At 39.3% G+C, this 23,400-nt stretch overlaps 2 protein-coding genes across 2 annotated transcripts; one reads left to right on the plus strand and one right to left on the minus strand.

The window, feature by feature from the left end:
- The first annotated feature begins 181 nt into the window (after positions 1-181).
- LOC121034357 (olfactory receptor 1J4-like) lies at positions 182-21,043 on the plus strand. The gene is made up of 3 exons (XM_040481183.1): positions 182-678; positions 2,360-2,362; positions 20,104-21,043. Exons 1-3 carry the CDS (start codon positions 182-184, stop codon positions 21,041-21,043), a joined length of 1,440 nt encoding a protein of 479 aa, XP_040337117.1.
- On the minus strand, positions 6,288-7,256 carry LOC121034446 (olfactory receptor 1N2-like). Its single transcript, XM_040481231.1, has one exon. It carries the CDS (start codon positions 7,233-7,235, stop codon positions 6,288-6,290), a length of 948 nt encoding a protein of 315 aa, XP_040337165.1. The 5' UTR covers positions 7,236-7,256.
- Positions 21,044-23,400: the final 2,357 nt, after the last annotated feature.

The following is a 23,400-nucleotide window of genomic DNA, read 5'->3' on the forward strand; positions in this document are numbered from 1 at the left end:
ATAAAATGGGCCTAACCATGACTATCTCATAGAGCTCTTTTGGATTTCAGTGAGGTACTGCATGTCTATTAATATTCTGATTCCATCTTTATTTATGTCTTTGTTTCCACCTAGATAATCTCAGGGCAGGAAAAGTTTCTGAAGTGTCATCCTCCATTTTCTCCTTAGTTACACCAGCAACATGAAACCAGGAAATCACACATTGAGTGTTTCTGAATTCCTCCTCCTGGGCCTGTGTGAGCAGCAGGAACAGCAGCCTCTCGTCTTTGGCATTTTCCTGAGCATGTACCTGCTCACTGTGCTGGGGAACACTGTCATCATGTTGGCCATTGTCTCTGATCCACACCTCCACACCCCCATGTACTTCTTCCTGGCCAACTTCTCCCTCACTGATCTGTGTTTAGCATCTACCACAGTCCCCAGGATGCTGGTGAACATCCAGGCCCATAGGAATACCATCACCTATGCTGGATGCCTATCTCAGATCTACTTCTTCCTATGGTTCATCGGTCTAGATGTTTTCCTCCTGGCAGTGATGGCATATGACCGGCTTGTGGCTATCTGTCATCCCCTTCGCTACACCTTGGTCATGACTCCCAGATATTGTACTGGGCTGTTGGTCATGTCCCTAACCCTCACTCAGTCATATTCTCTGACCCACACCAGTCTCCTGGCTCAGTTATCCTTCTGCACTGACAACATCATTCCCCACTTCTTTTGTGAACTTCTCCCCCTGATGAAGCTCTCTTGTTCCAATACTTACGCCAACCAGTGTGTGCTGATGTACTGGGGAGGGGCATTGACCGTCTTGATCCCCTTGCTAATTATCATCTCTTATATCCGCATTGTGGCTGCTATTGTGAGAGTCCCATCAGCTAGTGGGAAGTGGAAGGCCTTCTCCACCTGTGGCTCTCACCTCTCAGCCGTTTGCTTGTTCTATGTGTCTGCTATTGGGGTGTACTTCATTCCCTCCTCTGCTGATTCAGCCAGCAAGGACAGGGTTGCAGCAGTGATGTATGCTGTGGTGACCCCCATGCTGAACCCATTCATCTATAGCCTGAGAAACAAAGACATGAAGAGTGCCTTGGGGAGACTCCTGAGCGGAAGGGCACTGCGATCTCCGTGAGGCCAAGGATGTCATTCTGGGAATGCAGGGGAGATCAACTTATAGAGTTATCCAAATCCTGCATCAGCCTCTTGCTAATTTTTCAACCTATGGCAAATTCAGTAACCTCAGTGAGCCACAGTTTGCCTGCTCATAAAAGGAGGTAATTAAATATTCTCTATCATGTTAACTACACTAAAATAAAAAATAATTTAAAATATATTCTCTATCATGCAGTGTTTCTGGAAGAAGTAGGAGAAAAAATATGTAAATTTTCTCATTCTGGGTCTTATGCTTAGATTTTTATTACTTTTAATAATATTCAACATATTCCCTTGAGGTAAATATTTGCACTATACAGAAAAGAAAACAAAGGCTCAAAAACAGTGTGTGTGTGTGGAGGGGGGGGTTAAGTTAAATTACTTATCTGAAGTTACACAGCTAATATATGGCAGAGCCAGAATTTGAACCCAGATATCTGATTCCAAAATGCATATCTTAATGGTTACATGATGCCTAAATGGACATGAAATCCACATATTTCTCTCAATTACTAGTTTGCTTTCTTTTCTTGTTTCCCTCACATCATTCACATACACAGTTCCAATCAACGACGTCTCTCTATACTAGCAAATGACTTGAGGTTGGGGCAAGGCAAATCAGAAACTAGGATGGAAGAATGAACACTCTCAGAGATCCTGACACTTCGCCAAAGGGAGCACACCCCCTGCTGGAGCATAAGTCTCTAGTTAGATATTCTGAAATAATCTATGAATAAAGCCACATGATCAGAGAGAAGGGTACTTGGACCACATTATGTGGGGCTGTCACCGAGTTTCTTTTATGGGGCCATTATTCTTCTGCACAGTGCCAACAATCTATGTTCAGATCTATTTTAAAATATATCAGTTTTATTATTGTATCTCTCTTAGGGATGCTGCTAAGGATTTATCCTCACAAGGGGATAAAGATTTTTCAATAATCCACAGGAGAAATTTTGGAAACTTCAATGCACTCCATCCATTTCTTCCATGCATAATTGGAACTCTGCGATCCCACTGACAAATTCAGATTTTTAAAATAATTTTTAAGTGAAAATAAGACTTACACTAGAATCAGAAATACCTGGTTTATGTATCAGTTCCACTATTCACTGCTTGTATGTCTTCTAGATGGTTACCAACGCCCCTCTGTCTCAGTTTCCAAACATAAACAAGTGAGTAGTAATAGTAACTATAGTAACTATCATCTAAGGCTGTTGTGAGAAATTAAAAAGATAACACATGTAAACTGCTTAGCACAGTGCTTGACACATATGCTACAATCTTCAAGTTCTGCTTAAAACACAGCTCAAATGCAATTTTCTCTTCTCCCTCTGGATAGGTGAATCTAGAGGACTTCACTGAGGACGTAACATTTGTGATGGGTCTTAAAGTATGGGTATGTCATTGCAAAACAGAAAAGAGAAGTTTTTCAAGGCAGGAGGAACAGAATACAGAAAGGTATAAATTTATGTAAAGAAAGGAAAATGAGAAGCTATAGCTCTGTAGGTGAGTTGAGATGGGGATGTAATGTTCCCAATCTTGGGATGTCCAATCATTTCCTGATGTAGTCAACTTTACAATGTATGCAGACTGGGTACTGCCACCTAAAATGGTCTCTGGCCATTAGTTCATTGGTCAGTGTATGCTTATGATTCAACTGATCTTCAAACACTAGAAGGCAAGAAGGATGGTGATATCAATATCTGGCTAGACTTCAGGTAGCAGGAAAAGTCAGGGATTTGCTGCTGGTATTGTAACCCTAGTTGGCATCACTAGAATGCATGGGTAGTAGCAGAGAATTGCAGGAGCATACCTCATTTAAGGAGAAGGTGGTCCAGAGCCATGAGATAGCCTTATTACTGAGACATATCTCCAATATCTTTTTAAAGCTGGAGGCTATTTTTCCTGTACCGGAAATTCACTCACTACGACTAGCTGCCAATCTCCTGAAGTTGCCTCGCCCAGTTGATGGGCTGCTGACTACAGACACATTAGTGAGCCTACCCAAAACCACTAAAAGTATTACCCAGCTGAGCCAAATCTGAAGTGTTAACCCAAAGAAATGTAAACAAAGTAAATGGTTGTTGCTCTAAACACTAAGTCTGGGGAGACTTTGTTACGCAGCACTTGGTAATTGATAAAGCTCTGCTTGAAGAAGATGATATACAAGATGGAAGTTGCTTTCTTTAGAATGTCTGCCTCTCTCATTTTCTCTAGACTAATAACTTGGAACAGATTTCAGCACAGCCCCAACATGAAATAACAGTCCCGGTTACAGGAGCATTTACTTGATTCATCAAAAGGGGAGTAGGATTTAGCAACACATACCACTCATAAGTGGAGGAATACAAATGGCTGGACAAGAAAGTTATGAAACATTTTCCTGGGTGCGGTCAAAGTGCACAATGCATGAGGACTCTCTTATGACCCAGGAGACAGGAACACCTGGAACAAGTTCTCACAGGCTGTTGGGATCATTGATAGGCTTGGACATGATGGCACTTACAGCAAATGGAATGTACATGCTAGTACACCTTGTTAAAGTACTGAGGGAGAGGTCTGAATCTCAAAGATATGGCCATGTTCGAACGTATTTATAAGACCAGAGAACACACCAGGCAACTATGTGCCCAAGACAGGACAGGAGATACTCCTTTCACTAAAGCAAGAAAGAACACACTAGTGAGGAGGACAACAGAATCACTAAGAAGTTGATTGGGGGCTCTTTCTCTTGGGACAGAATGAATAGAAAATGCTAACATGGAGCTTGGCTCCTGCCAACAGGTCCAGGTGGCAGCACTTAACCATAAGAAGTAATATGAATGAAAATACCAAATATCAAAATCCATGGCAAGGCCAGATCTCCTATAGGGATTTGTTGAAGTAGCTAATAAATGGCTCTGTTTTTAGGGCTGAAGTAGAGGGGAAGCCAAAGAGGGTATTGCTTAAATTATAAATAAATAAATAAATAAATAAATAAATAAATAAATAAATAAATAAAACTATGTAGACACTGATGGTAGCTTTCACAATAAAGAATCATAGTCCCTCACCCAGTTTTAAGACTTAAGACAGGGTGCAAGGGTCCAGCAGCAAGCCATCATACATGGGAAATGCTCTATTTGGGATTAGGGGCAAGCAGGTCCAGAAAGCACAAGCAAACAGAGATGGTCAGCACAGATCCCCATGTTCTCCACCTTTTTTTCAGTTTCTTTTCACTCCACACACATCATTAGTCACTGGGGTGGAAAATACTTGAACCTGGTTCATGGACAAAATCATAATACATTGTAATGAGCTGAAAATGGATGGATGTATACTGCCTGGAATGTACACTGTCATAGACAACCCCACCCAGGAGTGACTCTAAGGAAGGGAGGCAAGGAAAAATCCAGTGGGCACAGCATCCACTTGCTTATCATTTTTGCACAAGAGTAGAAGCCAAAGATAAGAATATAAACAGCCTCTTTGGAAGTGATGAATCCCTTACTCTGATAATATTGTTAGTATAATTGAAAATCATGTGTCAAAGTAAACTAAACATTATTCAGAGATAGAACTATACATAGTATGTAGCAGGTCCAGAAGGACTTTTATGGAAAGGTAGCAAATTACAGCAAAGAATAAAAAAGATGAATAAGGTATACAAGGATTCAACCAGGGATAAGTATTCAGGAACTTCTTGCTGCTGTCAATATGCTCGATACCTCAATGATTTTTACCTTGATAGGGTAAATAATGAACTAAGTATTTTTATCCCTTATTTTATCTGTCCTTTTGCTGCCATGAAGGATGTTCCACAATGGTATTCGCAAATTCAGTTGCACTAGGATCAACTGTTTTGTTTTGTTTTGTGTCGTGTTGTTTTGTTTTTATAAAAAATATGAGGGTCCCTTCTCTAGAGAGTTCTAAGGCTCCAGGAAATACTAATTTGCAGCTAGAATTCAAAAGCACTGACAATGACAGAAAGCTACAAAGAGTAGAAGTGAGCAAGAGATGTTATGGAAACAGAAATGGGAAAGAAAAGTCAAGACCCATATTTAGAGATACCACTACGAAACATTACCAAGGTTGGGCTGGCTTGGTTCCCACAACTTGCGTGACCTCTATTCTAAATAGCCTGTCCCTGTAGAATCTTCACTTTTCTTTCTCCACCAGTTCAAGTGAGCTCACACATTAAGGCTCAATAAAATGTCATCTGATGGGTAAAACTACCTGACCACTGTTGTGCAGATTATTTTTCTTCCTTCTGTGGTCCAACATTTGTCATGGCAGCTATCACCATCTGATTTGATTAACACTAACTTGAACACATGACTCTACCATGTATAGACAATATGGACAATATCTTATTTATTTTTACATTTTACCAATAGTGCATAGCACAGTACCTGGCATATGGTAGGTATCAACATACACATTCTAGCTTAATGTGACCATGTTTCTTGCCACAACCATTAGCATTGAAATCAGGATACGAAAGCATGCAACAGTTTGGACTCCAGAGTCAGACTAGAAATGAATTTCAATCCTTCTTTCCCCACTTACTAGCTATAGTCTCAATCTGTAAAAGGTGATAATTATAGTATTTAACCCAAGATCATTACAATTGGAGAACTAAATGGCATAATACATTTAGAGAGTTAAGAACATGGAATAAAATAGATATTGAGCTTTATGGAGAAATCATGATGACTGGACCTGTGTTACAGTTAATTGCATATATGTGCAACTACATACCATATGGAATTCTCTAAGATGAATTCCATAAAGGCATGGAATCAGTACCTCCTCTCCCTCACAGAGTATCTGGCAAATGGGAGATTAATGAATTTGGTTGAATTGTAGGTTAAAAAAAGATTCACACCTTAGAATTACAGCAAACAAAAGAAGTTCTAATTGACCTTGCCCCTGTGTGGCTTAGCATCACCCTACACAAACACCAGGGAAATATTCACATTTATAGGACAGGACAAGTTCTTTATGAAATACACCAACCACATACATTGTTAGATCTAAAGCTTAAGAGAATGATTCTGGGTCATTTTTTTAAAACCTAAGCAAATATGATAAGGGATGATATTGCTTCATAAACACATGGGTTCTCCAGGGCATAACTTCAAAATATGGATATAGGATCAAATTCCCTGAGAAGAGAATGTATGAATTCCAAAAATCTTACTGAGTGCAGTCTTCATATCATTGTTCCTGAGGCTGTATATGAAGGGGTTCAACATAGGAGTCACAACAGTGTAAAATACAGCTGCAATCCTTTCCTTAACTCCAGAGTGTGATGAAGGGGGAAACAGATAGACACCAATAGCTGTGCCATAAAACAAGAAGACAATGGTGAGATGGGAGCCACAAGTGGAGAAGGCCTTCTGCCTGCCAGGGGCAGATGAGACTCCAAGGATGGTGGACATGATGTATGCATATGACAAAATGATCAGGGAGAGAGGACCAGTGAGTATCATGGAGCCCACAGTGAACAGGGCTACCTGGTTCGTGCTGGTGTCTGAGCATGACAGCTGCAGCAGAGGGACCACATCACAGAAGAAGTGATGGATGCTGTTGCCTGCACAGAAAGAAAGTCTAGCCATAAGCAAGGTATGTAGGAGGGCAGCAAGGTTGGTGAGGACCCAGCATGCTGCCAGAAGGACCACACAGACAAGAGGACTCATGAGCTTGGAGTAGTGAAGAGGCCTGCAGATGGCCACATAGCGGTCATAGGCCATCACCCCCAAGAGGAAGTCATCCAGTGCTCCAAACATCATGAAGAAATGCATCTGGGTCAAACACCCTTCATACGGTATGGCGTGACTATGTGTCTGGATGTTCACCAACATCTTGGGGACTGTAGTGGAAGAAAAGCAGGCATCAGCAAAAGAGAGGTTGGCCAGGAAGAAATACATGGGGGTGTGGAGGTGTGAGTCAAAGCCAATGGCCAGGATGATGAGCAGGTTTCCCATGACAGTGACCAGGTACATGCCCATGAAGATGCCAAATAGGAGAGGCTGCTGCTCTGGCCTCTCGGAAAGACCCAACAGAAGAAACTCAGTGACACTGGACTGGTTGATTCTGTCCATGCCACTACTCTTCCTGGAGGAAGAGAAGAGATAAGTCAAAAAGTGTTAAAAAAAAAAAAAAAGTTGGTGCTTCTATCCTTCTCTAAAAGAAACACCCTCACCCAATTCACATATGTCTTTACTCCAAGTTCCTGGGCCTTCCCTCCAAGGTCTGCACATCATTCCTTACTCCTCAATCCACCCAAGAAAGGAGGGCAAGCAGGCAGGGAGATTAAAATGCAAAAGAAAGGTGGAAAGATGAGTTTCAGGATACTTCTGTCAATGCTACATGTTCACTAAGATCCAAATACCCTGGCTTCCATGTCCTAAGCCCATCTAATTTGCAAGCAGTAAGAGCTGACACTTTGAACTGTAAGCACTACACAATGTGGCATCTAATTGAAAACCCATACATTTTATTACATATACTTCACAAATGAGTTTTTGAAATTCAGTGAAATTAAGTCACTTGCATAATATCACAAAGAAGGTAGTAAATACAGCATGGGGGGCCTGAAGCCATTTCTGGTGCCCTTAAACACCCCGAATCAAGGCTACCTTTACTTAAACTCTTCCTCTGCAGGAGGCAGACATAGGGGACTCTCTCTAAGGGAGTAGTTTCTACTGCCCATCTCAGGACTGGCAGAAACAGGAGGCAGGGGCTCCACCTGGGATCTTTTGTGGATCTCAGAGGGAAAAACATAACTGCCTTTTTTTTTTTGGAGCACTCACCTCATTTATCTAGCTCAGACAGAATTCACCATCAGAGATAAAACTCCCTGCACCTGTGTTCTCCCTTTTGGTGTCACAGGACCTTGATTTAGGCATGCAGGCTCTTCTTAGCCATAGCAAATGATAAATCAGAGGCCCCAGGGCTGTTGGGTATGTTGGGCCAGCCAGAGAGCAGCAACCTAGACTACAGCAGTGGAGGTGGGATGAGCCTTGTGCACGCTGTCACAGAAGTATTTCTAGGTTCTGGGTCCCAGGAGTAGGATTTTCCAGGCTGATCCCCAGGGACAAATATGAAGTAATTGCTCTACCTTCATGCTTCATCTCCCTAGGCCAACACTCACCAAGGAGTGTGGGCAGAGGGAATGCACAGCACATAGATGGTTTTGCATGTGATAAGCTTTGTCCCCAGGGATATGTGTGGATCCCTATACTTCATGCACATATACCCACAGAAAATAACAATGACAAATCCCAGAGAAAGAGGAAATTTTAATTTCCAGAGTTACAATACCACAATATTCAAAATATCCGGTTTTTAGCAAAAAGGTTCAGGAATGCAAAGAAACAAAGATGTATTGCTGATTCAAGGGAAGAAAGAAATGAACAGAAACTGTCCCTCAGTTAAGTGCAGACTTTGGAGTTTCTAGACAAAGATTTTAAATCAACTGCCTTTAAAGAAATATACTCAAAGAGCTAAAGGGATGCGGGAAGCAATATCTCAACAAATAGAGAATGTCTAAAGAATGATGAGAGTTTATTTTTTTTTAATTTTTTTTTCAACGTTTTTATTTATTTTTGGGACAGAGAGAGAGCTTGAACGGGGGAGGGGCAGAGAGAGAGGGAGACACAGAATCGGAAACAGGCTCCAGGCTCCGAGCCATCAGCCCAGAGCCTGACGCGGGGCTCGAACTCACGGACCGCGAGATCGTGACCTGGCTGAAGTCGGACGCTTAACCGACTGCGCCACCCAGGCGCCCCAAGAATGATGAGAGTTTAAAAAGAAACCAAACAGAAATGATAAAGCTGGAAAGCACAGGAATCAAAGTGATCAATTTATGAGAGGGGTTCAAGATCAGAGTAAAGCAAGCAGAAGAAAGAATCAGCAAACTTGAAGATAGATCATATGAAATCATCCAGTCTGAGGATCAGAAAGAGAAAAGAGTGAAAAATAAATAAGCAGACCCTAAAAGACCTATAAGACACCAGCAAACATGCTGACATATGAATATTGGGAGTTCAAGTACAGAAGACAGAGAAAAAGGAATAAAGAATATTTCAAGAAATAAAGTTCAAAAACATCCCAGATATGATAAAAGTCATAAGTCTACACATCTAAGAAGTTCAATAATCTTCAGTTGGATAAACTCAGAGAAAGCCACATTGAGACACATTATAATCAAACTGTTGAAATACAAAGACAAAGAGAAAATCTTAAAAGTGGAAAGAGAGAAGCTAACCAGTATGTAAAATCAATCCTTGATAAAATTAACAGTTGATTTCTCATCAGAAACTATGGAGACCAGAAAGCACTGAGATAATACATCTAAAGTGCTGAAAGAAAAAAATTATCAACCAAGACTTCTATATCTGGCAAAAAAAAAAAAAAAGTGGAGGAGAAATTTAAATATTTTCAAATAAAAAAAATAGGGAATTTGTTCAGATAGATCTTCCCTATAAGAAATGCTAAAAGGAGTCCTCCAGGCTGAAATAAAATGATCAAGAAAAACATAATATGATTTCACTCATATGTGGAACTTAAGACATAAAACAAATGATCATAGGGGGGAAAGGTGGGGAAGGGATGCTTTAAATAGGTGACAAGTAGTGGGTTTTGTATGGAAGTGTTGAATCACTAAATTGTACAACTGAAGCTAATATTACATTATATGTTTACTATTTGGAATTTAAATAAAAACAAAATGAAAATAAAATTTTAAATGACTCAAAAAATAAAATAAAATAATCCCCCCAAAATAAAGAGTATTTAGAAAACAAAGACAGAAAGATAGAATGAATGGATGAACAAATGAATGAGAGAAAGAAAGAAAGATAGAAAGAAAGAAAGAAAGAAAGAAAGAAAGAAAGAAAGAAAGAAAAAAAGAAAGAAAGAGGAAGGAAGGAAGGAAGGAAGGAAGGAAGGAAGGAAGGAAGGAGGGAAGGAAAGAAGAAAAGAAGAGATATTTTCCAAAGAAAACATCCAAATGGCCAATTAACACAGGAAAAGATGCTCATTAGTCATTAGGAAAAGGCAGATCAGAAGGAAGGAAGGAGAGGAGAAAGGGAGGAAGGGGGAAGAAGAAAGGAAAAAAGAAAGAAAGATCCTAGATGGTAACTCACCACCATATAAAGACATAAAGGCCACTGGTAAATGCAACTACATAGGTAAATATAAAAGCAAGTATTCTTGAACTTTTTTGCAACTCTTCTTTTAGTTTTCTATATGACTAAAAAACAGATTCATACAACAATAACTATAAATCTATGTCAATGGGCACATGATGTATAAAGATGTCATTTGTGAAGATAACAATATAAAGGAGGAGGATAAAGATATATAAGACCAGAATTTTTGTATGCTATTGATACCAATTCAAACTAGATTGAGTTTAAGATGATAATTGTAATCTTCAAGGTAACTACTGAGAAAATGAATGCTATATACAGAAAAAAGAAATTAAAGGAAAATCAAAAAGATAACACTAAAAAAATTAAACACAAAGAAAGGCAGTAATGGAAATTTTAGGAATAAAAAAATATATAAAGCATATACAAACCAAACTGTAAAATGGTAGAAGTGAGTTCTTCCTTACCAGTAACTATTATAAGTGTAAATGGACTACAATCTTGAATTAAAAGGTAGAGGCTGGCAATTTAGACTTAAAATAAAGCATGATCCATCTGTATACTGTCTATGAAACTAACTTTAAATCCAATGACACAAGGGAAAATAAAAGAATGGAAATAGATATTCCATACAAACAGTAGCCAAGCAAAATTTGACAGAACTACAAGACAAACTACCCCAATTAAAAAATGGCCAAAAGACTTGAATAGATATTTTGCAAAGAAGACATTCAAATGGCCAATTAACACATGAAAAGATGCTCAACATCATTAGTGTTTAGAAAAACGCAGATCAGAAACCACTATGAAAATACAAATCAAAATCATCATTTCATAACAACTACGATGGCCATAATTTTTTTTAATGGAAGGTGACAAGTGTTGAAAGGGACGTGGAGAAACTGGGACCCTCGTATATTGCTGGTGGGATGCAACTGGAGTGGTCACTGCGGAAAATAGTTTGGTTCTTCCTCAATGACTTAAACAGAGAATTACCATATGATCTATCAGTTCCACTTCTAGGTATATATCCAAAATAATTTAAAACAGATAATAGAACAAATATTTGTACAAAAATGTAGCAACTCCATTCACAGTGGTCATACTGTGGAAATAATCTCAATGTCCACCAACAGATAAATGGATTAAAAAAATGTAGTATATATGTACAGTGGAATATTATATGGCCACATAAGGGAATGAAGTACTGATTCATGCTATACAACATAGATGAACCTTGAATATATCATGCCTGGTGAAATAAGGCAGACACAGAAGGCCACATATCGTATGATTCTGCTTATATTAAATATCCTGAATAAGCAAATCTATGGTGATGGAAGAAGATTAATGGTTGTCATAGACTGTGGAGAGGAGGGAATGGGGAATGACTTCTTAATGAGCACATGGTTTCTGTTTGGGGGGATGAAAAAGTTCTGGAACCAGACAGTCATGATGGCTGCACAACATAATGAATGTACATAACATCACTAAATGGTATACTTTAAAATAATAAAAATGGTAACCATTTTATGTGTATATTTCAGCTATAATTAAAATAAAACGAAGAGGAAATAATAAAATGTACATACATATCTGCTCATTTGAACATAAAGAACTACAAGAATAATAAATCAGAAATAAATGAGTTTGAAATTGACTCCCCACCCCATTCTTTTCAGTAGGTTCCCTAATCTCTTGACTCAATGATGACTGAGGAACCTCTCCTAACCTTCCTACTCTTTCCTTGTCCATCAGGCTTTTAGTTACAAATCAGAGAAGCTGATTCTAGCAGATGTGGGCATTTCTTCAAATATAGAAAGTATTTAAAAGATGATGGGTCTATGGGGCGCCTGGGTGGCGCAATTGGTTAAGCGTCCGACTTCAGCCAGGTCATGATCTCGCAGTCCGTGAGTTCGAGCCCCGCGTCAGGCTCTGGGCTGATGGCTCAGAGCCTGGAGCCTGTTTCCGATTCTGTGTCTCCCTCTCTCTCTGCCCCTCCCCCATTCATGCTCTGTCTCTCTCTGTCCCAAAAATAAATAAACATTGAAAAAAAAAAGATGATGGGTCTAAACCTCTGGGACACAGCAAAGGCAGTCATAAGAGGGAAGCATATAGCAATCCAGGCCTTCCTAAAGAAGGAAGAAAGGTCTCAGATACACAACATAACATTATACCTCAAAGAGCTGGAAAAAGAACAGCAAATAAAATCCCAAACCAGCAGAAGACAGAAAATAATAACAATTAGAGCATAAATCAATGCTATCAAAACCAAACCAAACCAAACAAAAAAACAGAATAGGTCAACGAAACTAGGAGCTGGTTCTCTGAAAAAATTAACAAAATTGATAAACACCTACCCAGTTTGATCAACAAGAAAAAGGAAAGGACCCAAATAAATAAAATCAAGAATGAAAGAGGAGAGATCACAACCAACACTGCAGAAATACAAACAATAAGAAGAGAATATTATGAGCAGTTATATGCCAATAAAATGGGCAATCTGGAAGAAATGCACAAATTCCTAGAAACATATACACTACCAAAACTGAAACAGGAAGAAATAGAAAATTTGAACAGATCCATAACCAGTAAAGAAATCAAATTAGTAATCAAAAATCTCCCAAAAAAACAAAAGTCCAGGGGCAGATAACTTTACAGGGGAATTCTACTACACATTTAAAGGAAGAGTTAACACCTATTCTTTTGAAGCTGTTCCAAAATATAGATATGGAAGGAAAACTTCCAAACTCTTTCTATGAAGCCAATGTTATCTTGATTCCAAAACCAGACAAAGACCCCACTTAAAAGGAGAACTATAAACCAATTTCCCTGATGAACATGGATGCAAAAATCCTCAACAAGATACTAGCCAACCGGATCCAACAATACATTAAAAAAATTATTCACCACGACCAAGTGGGATTTATATTTGGGATGCAGGGCTGCCTAAACCTCTGGGACAATCCATGTGATTTCATCACATCAGTAAAAGAAAGGACAAGAACCACATGATCCTCTCAATAGACGCAGAGAAAGCATTTGACAAAATACAGCATCTTTCTTGATAGAACCCTCAAGAAGGTAGGGATAGAAGGATCAGATCTCAAGATCATAAAAGCATATATGAAAGACCCACTGCTAATATCATTCTCAATGGGGAAAAACTGAGAGCTTTCCCCCTAAGGTCAGGAACATGACAGGGATGTCCACTCTCACCACTGTTACTCAACATAGTATCAGAAGTCCTCAGCAATCAGACAACACAAACAAATAAAAGGCATCCAAATCAGCCAGGAGGAAGTCAAACTCTTCACAGATGACATGATACTCTATACGGAAAACCCAAAAGATTCCACCAAAAAACTGTTAGAACTGATACATGAATATGACAAATATCATATGACTTCACTTATATGAGGAATTCAAGATACAAAACAGATGAACATAAGGGAAGGGAAGCAAAAATAATATAAAAACAGGGAGGGGGACAAGACATAAAAGACTCTTAAATATAGAGAAAAAACAGCGTTTCTGGAGGGATTGTGGGATGGGGATGGTCTACAAGGGGCATTAAGGAATCTACTCCTGAAATCATTGTTGTACCATATCTAACTAACTTGGATGTAAATTAAACAATAAATAAATTTCAAAAAAAAGATGATGCATCTAAATTCAACGTGCTATCCTGAATTGGATCCTAGAACAAAAAAAAAGGGCATTAATGGAAAAACTGGGAAATTTATCAATGTTAATGTCTTAGTTGTGCTGATGTACCATGGATGTGTTAGATATTAACAACAGGAGAAGCTGGGAAAAGCACATAGGAAGTCTCTGTACTACTTCTGTAACTTTTCTAGTATCTAAGATTATTCCACAATAAAATGTTTACTAAAAATAACAAACTAATGAGTTTGGTTAGCTACAATGGGTGGGTGGGAATGAGGTGGGAAAGTTGAGAAGAGGAGCTCACCTATTTGTATAGTTTTTACTGTGTTATCTTTCAATTTCTCAAATAAGTAAGCAGGAATGAACAAAGCAAAGCGGAGTGAAAATAAAACAATTAATCTAACATTTCAAATGACGTGATCAGACAGAACGGGAAGATCAAATAACTCAGGTAATTCTAGATACAAGCCCATTGGGTGGTTGCTCATGAATGAGCCATCATTTTTAAAGACAGGGAGAGAGAGAGAGAGAGAGAGAGAGAGAGAGAGAGAGAGAGAGAGAGAGAGAGAAACAACAGCCATTGTATGGTGTATGAGGTCTGCATTCCCAAGAACAGTCAGGATATCTCACCAGATCCTTATATACCACTGCCACTGCTGCTTTCCATGCCTCGGTGGCAACAACATGTCCTGTGGCACAAATAATTACAAAAAGTGGTCCTGAAGGCTTCTAACCTATGCCCATATCTCGTTTCTCAAAATACATGCCAGGCCATTATTGAAAGGGCAATGGACGCCTAATGTAAGAATGCATGCAACAAGTCTCTCTGGAATTATTTTATCTCCAAATGATGCCAATACAGTAGCATCTTTTCTGGATCATTGATCATTGATCATTGATCATTCTGGATCATCTTTCAACTATATTTATACATTTCTGTGAATCCCCAACCAACAAGGTTTTATGCCTTGAAGTTCTAACGTCAGCCCAAGATTATTGTAAACCCAGTGATATCCATGACCTCACCCTCAACCAACACCATGACAGCCTGAAGGACCATCAGGTGACATCAGACCCACAACTAGACTCATTCCTGATGATGGCATCAGACATACAGCTGGGCTTACCTGTGATGGTGACCTTGATCTCCCCACTGGACTCATCCAGTTCTCATGTCCCTTGTAAATCTCCTATCCAATGTTCCCTTCACCCTCAAAACACTCTCCTGCTTTTCATATCCTTTCTTTCCCAGTTCAACCCCAACCCTCACAAGCTACTCCCTTCCCCTTCCATCCTTGCATTTTCTGCTCCTTCCCAGATGTCTGCACTTCTAGCCCCCATCTCTGATATACAACCAGCACTGAAGGATGCGTTATAAAATAATTGCTATGTAAACCTTACTGAGCAAATAGCCATGTTTTAAAGGATATGAATTGTTGGGTATGCCATAAGGCACCCTCTCAACTGCCTGGCCATGTTGTAGCCTATCAAAATTATCTTAAAGAAACCTTCACAATAACACAACCCAGCCCCTATATATCTGATGGTCCACATCTCTGAACCTAAACCTTGTTTTTCTCCTGGTCTTTCCTTTAAAATACTAACTCCAACTATCCAGAATAGCCCCATATTATGTCTTGATTAAAATGCTTACTGGAAATTTAGTAGTTCTTCATTGCCCATGCCAAATTCTCAGTCTAAGCTTCTAGTCCATGAGGGATATTCTCTTCTTCTCCACTATCCCTTACTCCTGCACTAATTTATTCCTCTCTAACCCTGGCTTCTCTTCATAATTTGACTTGTACTGTCTGCATTTTGGACTCATACTCCAAAACAAAACCCACCAATTTTATTCTCACCACCAAGTATGTTATATTCTTGTCAACTGCCCTCATTCTGATGACCACAATGGAGGTCACTGGTGCTGCCTTGGAGGCCACCATATTACTCAACATAATTAAAGAATTATGCCAGTCAGGAAATGTCTAAAATAATATCCATATATATGATTCAAACTGCCACAGCCCTGGGAGCCCTGAATGAAAGACAATGATCCCTGGCAACAATGGTTGCTAATAACTGCCTAGCCTTAGATTATCTGATGACCAGCCAAGGGGACATTTTTTCCCATAAGGGCACTTATTGTTGCATGCTGACAAATAATACAGGCAAAATTTCTCAGATAGCACAATACATAGTCTGTTTCTCCAGCAGAAACTTTTCTCCACTCCCACCCCTTTACCACTACAAATTCCCAAACCCATTCTCTCTGCTTTGTCCAAGCCAACTTGTAGCTTGTACCCACCCAGATTCCTCGAGAATCCTTTGTGCCTCATTCTTTCTTTTAAATTCTCTTCCTATGTGAAGTGTCATCAGCCCTGACTTCTGAACCAAAGCATGTGCCTCCTGATAATATGCACTATCATAGGCTTATGAAAGATCTATAGTTAGAATCTTCAACACACACACACATACACACGCATGCACACACGTGTATGCACACACAAACATGGTAAAATGTTAGCTTTTGTAAAAGAGTATGGGTGAAGGGTGTAAGAGAATTTATTCTATCATCTTTACAACTTTTTTCTAAGCATGAAGTCATTTTTAAAAACAAATTTTAAAAAGTTGAATCCCAGCTGGAACCAAGCCCCAAAAATATTTGAGCTTGGAACTGTGCCCAAGAAGAAACAAGTCCAAGACACTGTCCCTTGTGACTCCAGTCCCCTCTGGCTCCTTGACATGATGTTCTCCATATGGCAGGAAGAAATTGGCCAGTTAACCCACAGTGGCTCCTCCTTTACTATGAAGAGAAGCTGAGAATTTGGCAACAGTCTGGAAGAAGTGTCTGAACTCACGGATGACGAGCACAGGTCAGAAGGAGCTGGAAATCTGCACGTGGCGATGGATCTGCCTATATACTTGTGGGTTTGTGTATGAGCATCTCTGTGTTCATGACTCTGTGTGTGTGTGTGTGTGTGTGTGTGTGTGTGTGTGTGTGTCTGCATTCATTGTATATGCTTGTATACCTGTTGTTTGGTAGTTGGCTGTGTGTGTACTACATAACTGATTCACAGCCTGATTCTTTTCTTCAGTTAGTTAGACCCAATCTGGGCCGAGTTTTAGTGCATAAGTTATCAGCCTCCAACATGTGATTAGGGACTTCTGATTCATATCTGTGATCTTAAATATTTGCCTCTATTGTTATGACAGTGGCATTCTCCCAATGGGGTGATGGGCATCACAGCTGAGTGATGAGAACTCAGCGTTAGGAGTAAGACTGTTGTCTCCACTGCTGGGGAAAAGGATATCCAACCTCTTCAAGGAACCAAAGTTAGAAGGGGCCCAAATCTGTCCTCAGCAGCATGTGCTAGTGTGCCTGTGAATGACAACTTGTATGTAAGAGCAGGAATGCGTATTGTTTCCTTTTGTCTGTGTGTCTGTTACCATGTGTATGTTGCCATGTGTATGGGTTGTTGGTGGTGGTTTAATGATGGTGCCTATCACTGAATAGGCTTAATTTCCCCATGATGACTGACTGCCTTCACTGGGAAGGGGCCATCACTTCAGTGATGGGAGTGGGCATGCTGCTGGTAGAGAGTGACTAAGTGTGCATGTGTTGTTGGTGCATGTTTCTTGTGAGATTTTGAAATTGTGTATGGCCTTGTGTGTTTTTGGTGATGTGTATGTATAGTGATGAGTTATGCATATGTGAGTTGTGTATTTTACCAGGTATGATATGCTTGTATGTTAATGGTGCATTGTGAATGTATTTGTGGGTGATACATAATTGCATATTATGTACATCCTGCCTTGTGTGTTATTCATGACTTGTATGTATATTAGTATTTATGAAATAAACCACATACTGGCTATCTTTCTCTTACAATGGGACTCAGACACAGGTGACTGAAATCTTCAAATCAGCAGTGTGTGTGTCTGTGTATCTGTGTGTGTGTGCGTGTGGTGTTTGTATGTGTGTTTGGAGACTTCTGATTTGCACTCATGATTTCAATTAGTTCCTTAAGTGACCTCCTTCTCATGTGACTATTGCTCTAAGTGACTATTTCCTAAAAAGGGTCTGTTATCATTTTCATATACCTGTGTGAGTCAGTGGCTCAGAGTTTTGTAACCCTTGCACATTCACTTAATGTCCCAGGCAAAGGAATGTTAGGCGTGTTGCTGAGTGAAGTTAGAGCACAGAGTCTCACCAAATGGCGGCAAGACCTTGGGAGAGTCACTCAACTATTTGGCCTCGGTTTACATATCTAGAAAATGGAGGCTTACAGGCCCTCTGTAAGTATTTATGGCTTGAATAGAAGTTAATGTATGGGAGAGCCTTTTGTCAACTGGAAAATATATAAATATAAATCACAGAGATTATCCAGACAGGCACCAAGAAAATTTTGGACAGCTTCAGTCTCCTTGCAACCCTAAAATAACATACTGTCTCTGGCACTCACACCCAGTGAAAAGAGAGATTTCCATGTTAAAAGCATAAGTGATGATCACACAATATTAAGTTGAACTATATGAGGTAACCAATATTTGACCTATAGAAAATGGCAATTATAGAAGTAGGACAATAGTTCAATATATATATTTATTTATAGGGCTATATATATGTACTGTATTCATATATATATCCATACATATGGTGAGTATACATATATATACACATATATATACACACACATATATATATACGTATACACACACACACACACACACACACACACACATACAGTTGACCTTTAAACAACATGGGTTTGAACTGCACAAGTTCACTTACACATGGATTTTTTTGATAAATACAGTACAATACTATAAATGTGCTTTCTCTTCCTTATGATTTTCTTAATAACATTTTCTTTTCTCTAGCTTACTTTATTGTAAGAATACAGTATATAATACACATACAAAGTATGTGTTAATCAACTATTTGTTATTGGTAAGGCTTCTGGTCAACAGTAGGCTATCTATTAGTAATTAAGTTTGGGGGGAGTCAAAAGTTACATGACTGTGCATGGGAGTCAGCACCCCAACCCTCATGTTATTTAAGGGTTGGCTGTATATCTCATATATATGTGTATGTGTGTGCATGTGTATGTGTGTGTGTGTGTGTGTGTGTGTATTCCCATATGTATGTCTACATATATTCCATCTGAGTATATGTATATGGATAGATGGAATGTAGAGATAGATGGAATATATATGTATACAAACACTCCCATCTGTGTGTGTGTGTGTGTGTGTGTGTGTGTGTGTGTGTGTGTGTGTATCCCCTTATGTCTATATGGACATACATGTATCCTATTTCTTACAGCAACTTGTTGCCTATGGAACAATTTCTTAATGGCTTAAATGAGAAAATTACCCTAATTTTTAGTGAAACAGCAAAGATTTTATCTGATAATGGAAGGCTGATGTGTGTATTTAATTAGGAAACATAAGTAAAGCCTTTAAGCATAGTGCCTGGCACATAGTATAACCCCCCCAAATGTTCACCATTATTATGGAAGATTGTTTGAGAGGTATTCTGGTTTAGGACTTGTTCTGGCATTCAGGTGGGGTTTGAATGACCCCCCATTTCTAGAGTACTGGTGAGCTTACAGCTGTAGATGAGTGTGATCCAGCCAGGTTCACAGGAGGAACGTGACAGCATTCCAACAAGGCCACCTCAGTGATGGCATCGCATGTCACTTTAAGGCAGAAACAACTGATACTAGTTTGCCAAGGACCATCTACTACTTCTGCCACAGCGAACTGTTTTCGTCTGGCTCTGTCTTGGTGTCATAAATTATCCCAGTATATGGGACCTTGCTTTTCTTGTCCACCACTACATTCTCAGTACTTAGCAGAGGCCCAGGTTCAATCTCAACATTCAGTAAATAATGGTCAAATGAAACAGTGAATGCTCTCTTGTTTCTGTGCAATGAGGTCTTGTTGGCTGCTTTTGGTTATAATGTTTTCCTAGAGCCCGACTGGGACAGAGTGAAGATGCATGCATCCACAGGTGTGAGAAATTAATAGGAATGTAGTTTAAAATGCATTGTTTTCTCAGAATATTACAGTATGGAATGTGTCCCTATCATTCTTCCTGATATTTCCAATCCTCCTTTATCCCCAGCATGTAAAAGCACAGCATGAGGCCTGAGAACCAGAGCAGTGAGTTCCTCCTCCTGGGGCTCCCCATCCGGCCAGAGCAGCAGGGCATGTTCTTCACCCTGTTCCTGGGCATGTACCTGACCACAGTGCTGGGGAACCTGCTCATCATCCTGCTCATCAGGCTGGACTCTCGCCTTCACACCCCCATGTACTTCTTCCTCAGCCACTTGGCCTTCTCTGACATTTCCCTTTCATCTGTCACAGTTCCAAAGATGCTCATGAACATGCAGACTCAGCAACAATCCATCCCCTATATGGGGTGTATTTCACAGGTGTATTTCTTTATATTTTTTGGTTGCCTTGACAACTTTCTTCTCACAGTGATGGCATATGACAGGTATGTGGCCATCTGTCACCCTCTCCACTACACCACCACCATGAGGGAGGAGCTGTGTATCATCCTGGTGGCTGGATCCTGGTTCTTCTCTTGCATCCAAGCTCTTTTGCACACCCTCCTCGTGGACCAGTTGTCCTTCTGTGCAGGGACTGTCATCCCACACTTCTTTTGTGATCTTGCTGCTGTGCTCAAGTCTTCCTGCTCAGACACCTCTTTCAATGAGCTGCTTATCCTCACTGAAGGAGCATTGGTACTCATTCTACCATTGAGTGGTATCTTGGGCTCATATATCCATATGGCAGGCATCGTTCTGAAGGTCCCCTCCTTCAAAAGAATCTCCAAAGCCTTGTCTACATGTGGCTCCCATCTCTTTGTGGTGTGTTTATACTATGGGACAATTGCAGGTGTTTACTTTTTCTCTTCATCAGGCAACTCCCAAGACAAGGACATAATTGCTTCTGTAATGTACATGGTGGTCACCCCTATGCTGAACCCCTGCATCTACAGCCTGAGGAATAAGGACATGAAACATGCTCTTCGGAAAATTTTTAGAGTCAAGGACCCTCTTTGGTATGGTTAATTTAACCCCATTGTCATGAGCACTCATTGGGCTATAAACATGTCTCCTTTAAAAGTTGTGACTTGGACAGCTCTTACTGCTGACACCATTCTTCAACTGATCTCATTTTATGTTTCCTCTCATCTTTTTCTTCACCTGATTTTCCCCCTACCTGTTCTCTGAATTCTGTGTATTAATGTTTCTATAGGGAAATCCCAAGTCCTCCTATGATGTTCACTGCAAGGTTGTGAGACTTGTGAGCCCACTTCACTGGGCTTTAAGAGCTTTTCTTATCCCCCATCTTTTTCTTCAATAACTCTCTTTATCTGGTACTGATATTAACATATATTTATGTAAATTTTCTTAATACCACCAAACTTCATTTATTTCATGTGTGAAGAATTCAGAAGTTACCAAACTGTTTTGCCTATTGAATGGTGTCCATCACAGCTGGCATTAATTAAGCATTGAAATGTATATTTTATTTAATCCTCAGTACAAGCCTCTTATGAGGGTACTAATATTTTATGTAGAGAGCAAACCAAAACCCAGAAAGATCAAGTAAATTGCTGCCCTAAGACCTAATCTCAGACATGCATGGCTTTAAAACCATGTCTTTAACCAGATTACTTTATTGCCATTATCTCGGTCTGTACCACTGACCAGTTTGGACATTTTTGATCCTTATATATAGCATACAATAAGTACTGTTCTATATTCCACTTTTTATTCAGTATAGTTATGGTTAAATCATTCTCAAGACTTTATAATTTTCAAATGTGTCTACACATCTTAATATATTCATCCATTCTAGTTTTGACTGACACTTGGGCTATTTCCAGTTTGGGACCTCTATATACTAGAGAATGGGACTTGGGGGCCACAATGTATGTGTATTTTCAGCATTAATAGATAACACCAGAAAGTTAGATAAAGTGCTTACACCAGTTACACTCATTTCTGTAACATATGGAAAAATGTGGTCCACTTCCTCACCAACACTTATACTATCCATCTTTTCCACTGTACACATTTTTATGGGTTTATAGAAACAGTGTGCTGCGGCTTTAATTTGCACTTGTCTGATAACTCGTGTAGTTTATCCCTTTTGCCTATACTTACTGATCATTCTGATAGTTTCTCTTGTAAAGGACCTGTTCCCAACCCTTTGCTGCTGTTTTATTGGGTAGTCTGCTTTTTAACATTAATTTGTAAAAAATTCTTTGTATATTCTACATTTTAGTCCTTTGCCAAATATACATATTGAGGATTTTTTTCATTATGTGGCTTCCTTTTTCGATATATTAATGGTCTATTTTGAGTTAATTTTGTGTGACTAATGCACAAAAAGGCTTCAATGTCATTCTTCTGCATGTAGATATCCAGTTTTCCCAGAGTCATCTAAAAGATATTTCCTTCCCCCATTGATTTGTCTTGGCACCTTATAAAAATTCAGCTGGATACAAATTTGAGGGATTACTTCTGGACTTTCAGCTCTGTTCTATTGGCCTATATCTATCTTCATGACTATATCACACTAGCTTGATTACTGTAGTTTTGTAGTAAGATTTGAAATCAGGACATATGGATCCTGAAACTTTGTTCTATTCCTTTGAGATTGCTTTTGTTAGTTGGGATCCCTTGAATTTATATAGGTAGTTTAAAATCAGCTTGTTAATTTCTGCAAAGAAAACAGCTTGGATTTTGGTAGTAACTATGCTGAATATATAAATCAATTTGGAAAGTACTGTTATCTTAACAGTTTGAAGTATCTCAAGCCATGAACATGGGACGTATTTCCATTCATTTACATCTGTAATTTCTTTCAACAATATTTTGTTGTTTCAGACTATGAATTTTCCACTTATTGAGATGAATTTATTCTTAAGTATGCTATTCTTCTTGATGTTATTGTAAGTAGAATTGTTCATTTCATTTTCAGATTGTTCCTTCCTAGTGGGTAGAAATGCCATTGATTTTTGTGTATTGACCTTGTACTTTGCCATCTTTGAACCCATTTATTCATTCTAGTAGTTTATTTTTTTTATTCCTTAGTATCTTTTACAGTGGACCCTTGAACAATGCAGATGTTAGGGGGCACTGACCCCCACACACATGCAGTTGAAAATCCATGTATAACTTTTGACTCCCCCAAAACATACTTAATATACTAATAGCCTATTGTCAGGCTTAGGTTATTGGTACTGTTACCAATAACATAAACAGTTGATTAAAATGTATTTTGGGGGCGCCTGGGTAGCTCAGTCAGTTAAGCGTCTGACTTTGGCTCAGGTCATGATCTTGCAGTTCATGAGTTTGAGCCCAGCTCCAGGCTCTGTCACTGACAGCTCCTGAGTCTGGAGCCTGCTTTGGATTCT

The sequence above is a fragment of the Herpailurus yagouaroundi genome, unplaced genomic scaffold (assembly GCF_014898765.1).
Source record: "Herpailurus yagouaroundi ecotype Mexico unplaced genomic scaffold, PumYag 160, whole genome shotgun sequence".
Lineage (NCBI taxonomy): Eukaryota > Metazoa > Chordata > Mammalia > Carnivora > Felidae > Herpailurus > Herpailurus yagouaroundi.

Coding starts and splice junctions, on each gene's coding strand:
- LOC121034357 (XM_040481183.1), top strand. CDS start 182: ATGAAACCAGGAAATCACACATTGAGTGTTTCTGAATTCCTCCTCCTG.
- LOC121034446 (XM_040481231.1), bottom strand. CDS start 7,235: ATGGACAGAATCAACCAGTCCAGTGTCACTGAGTTTCTTCTGTTGGGT.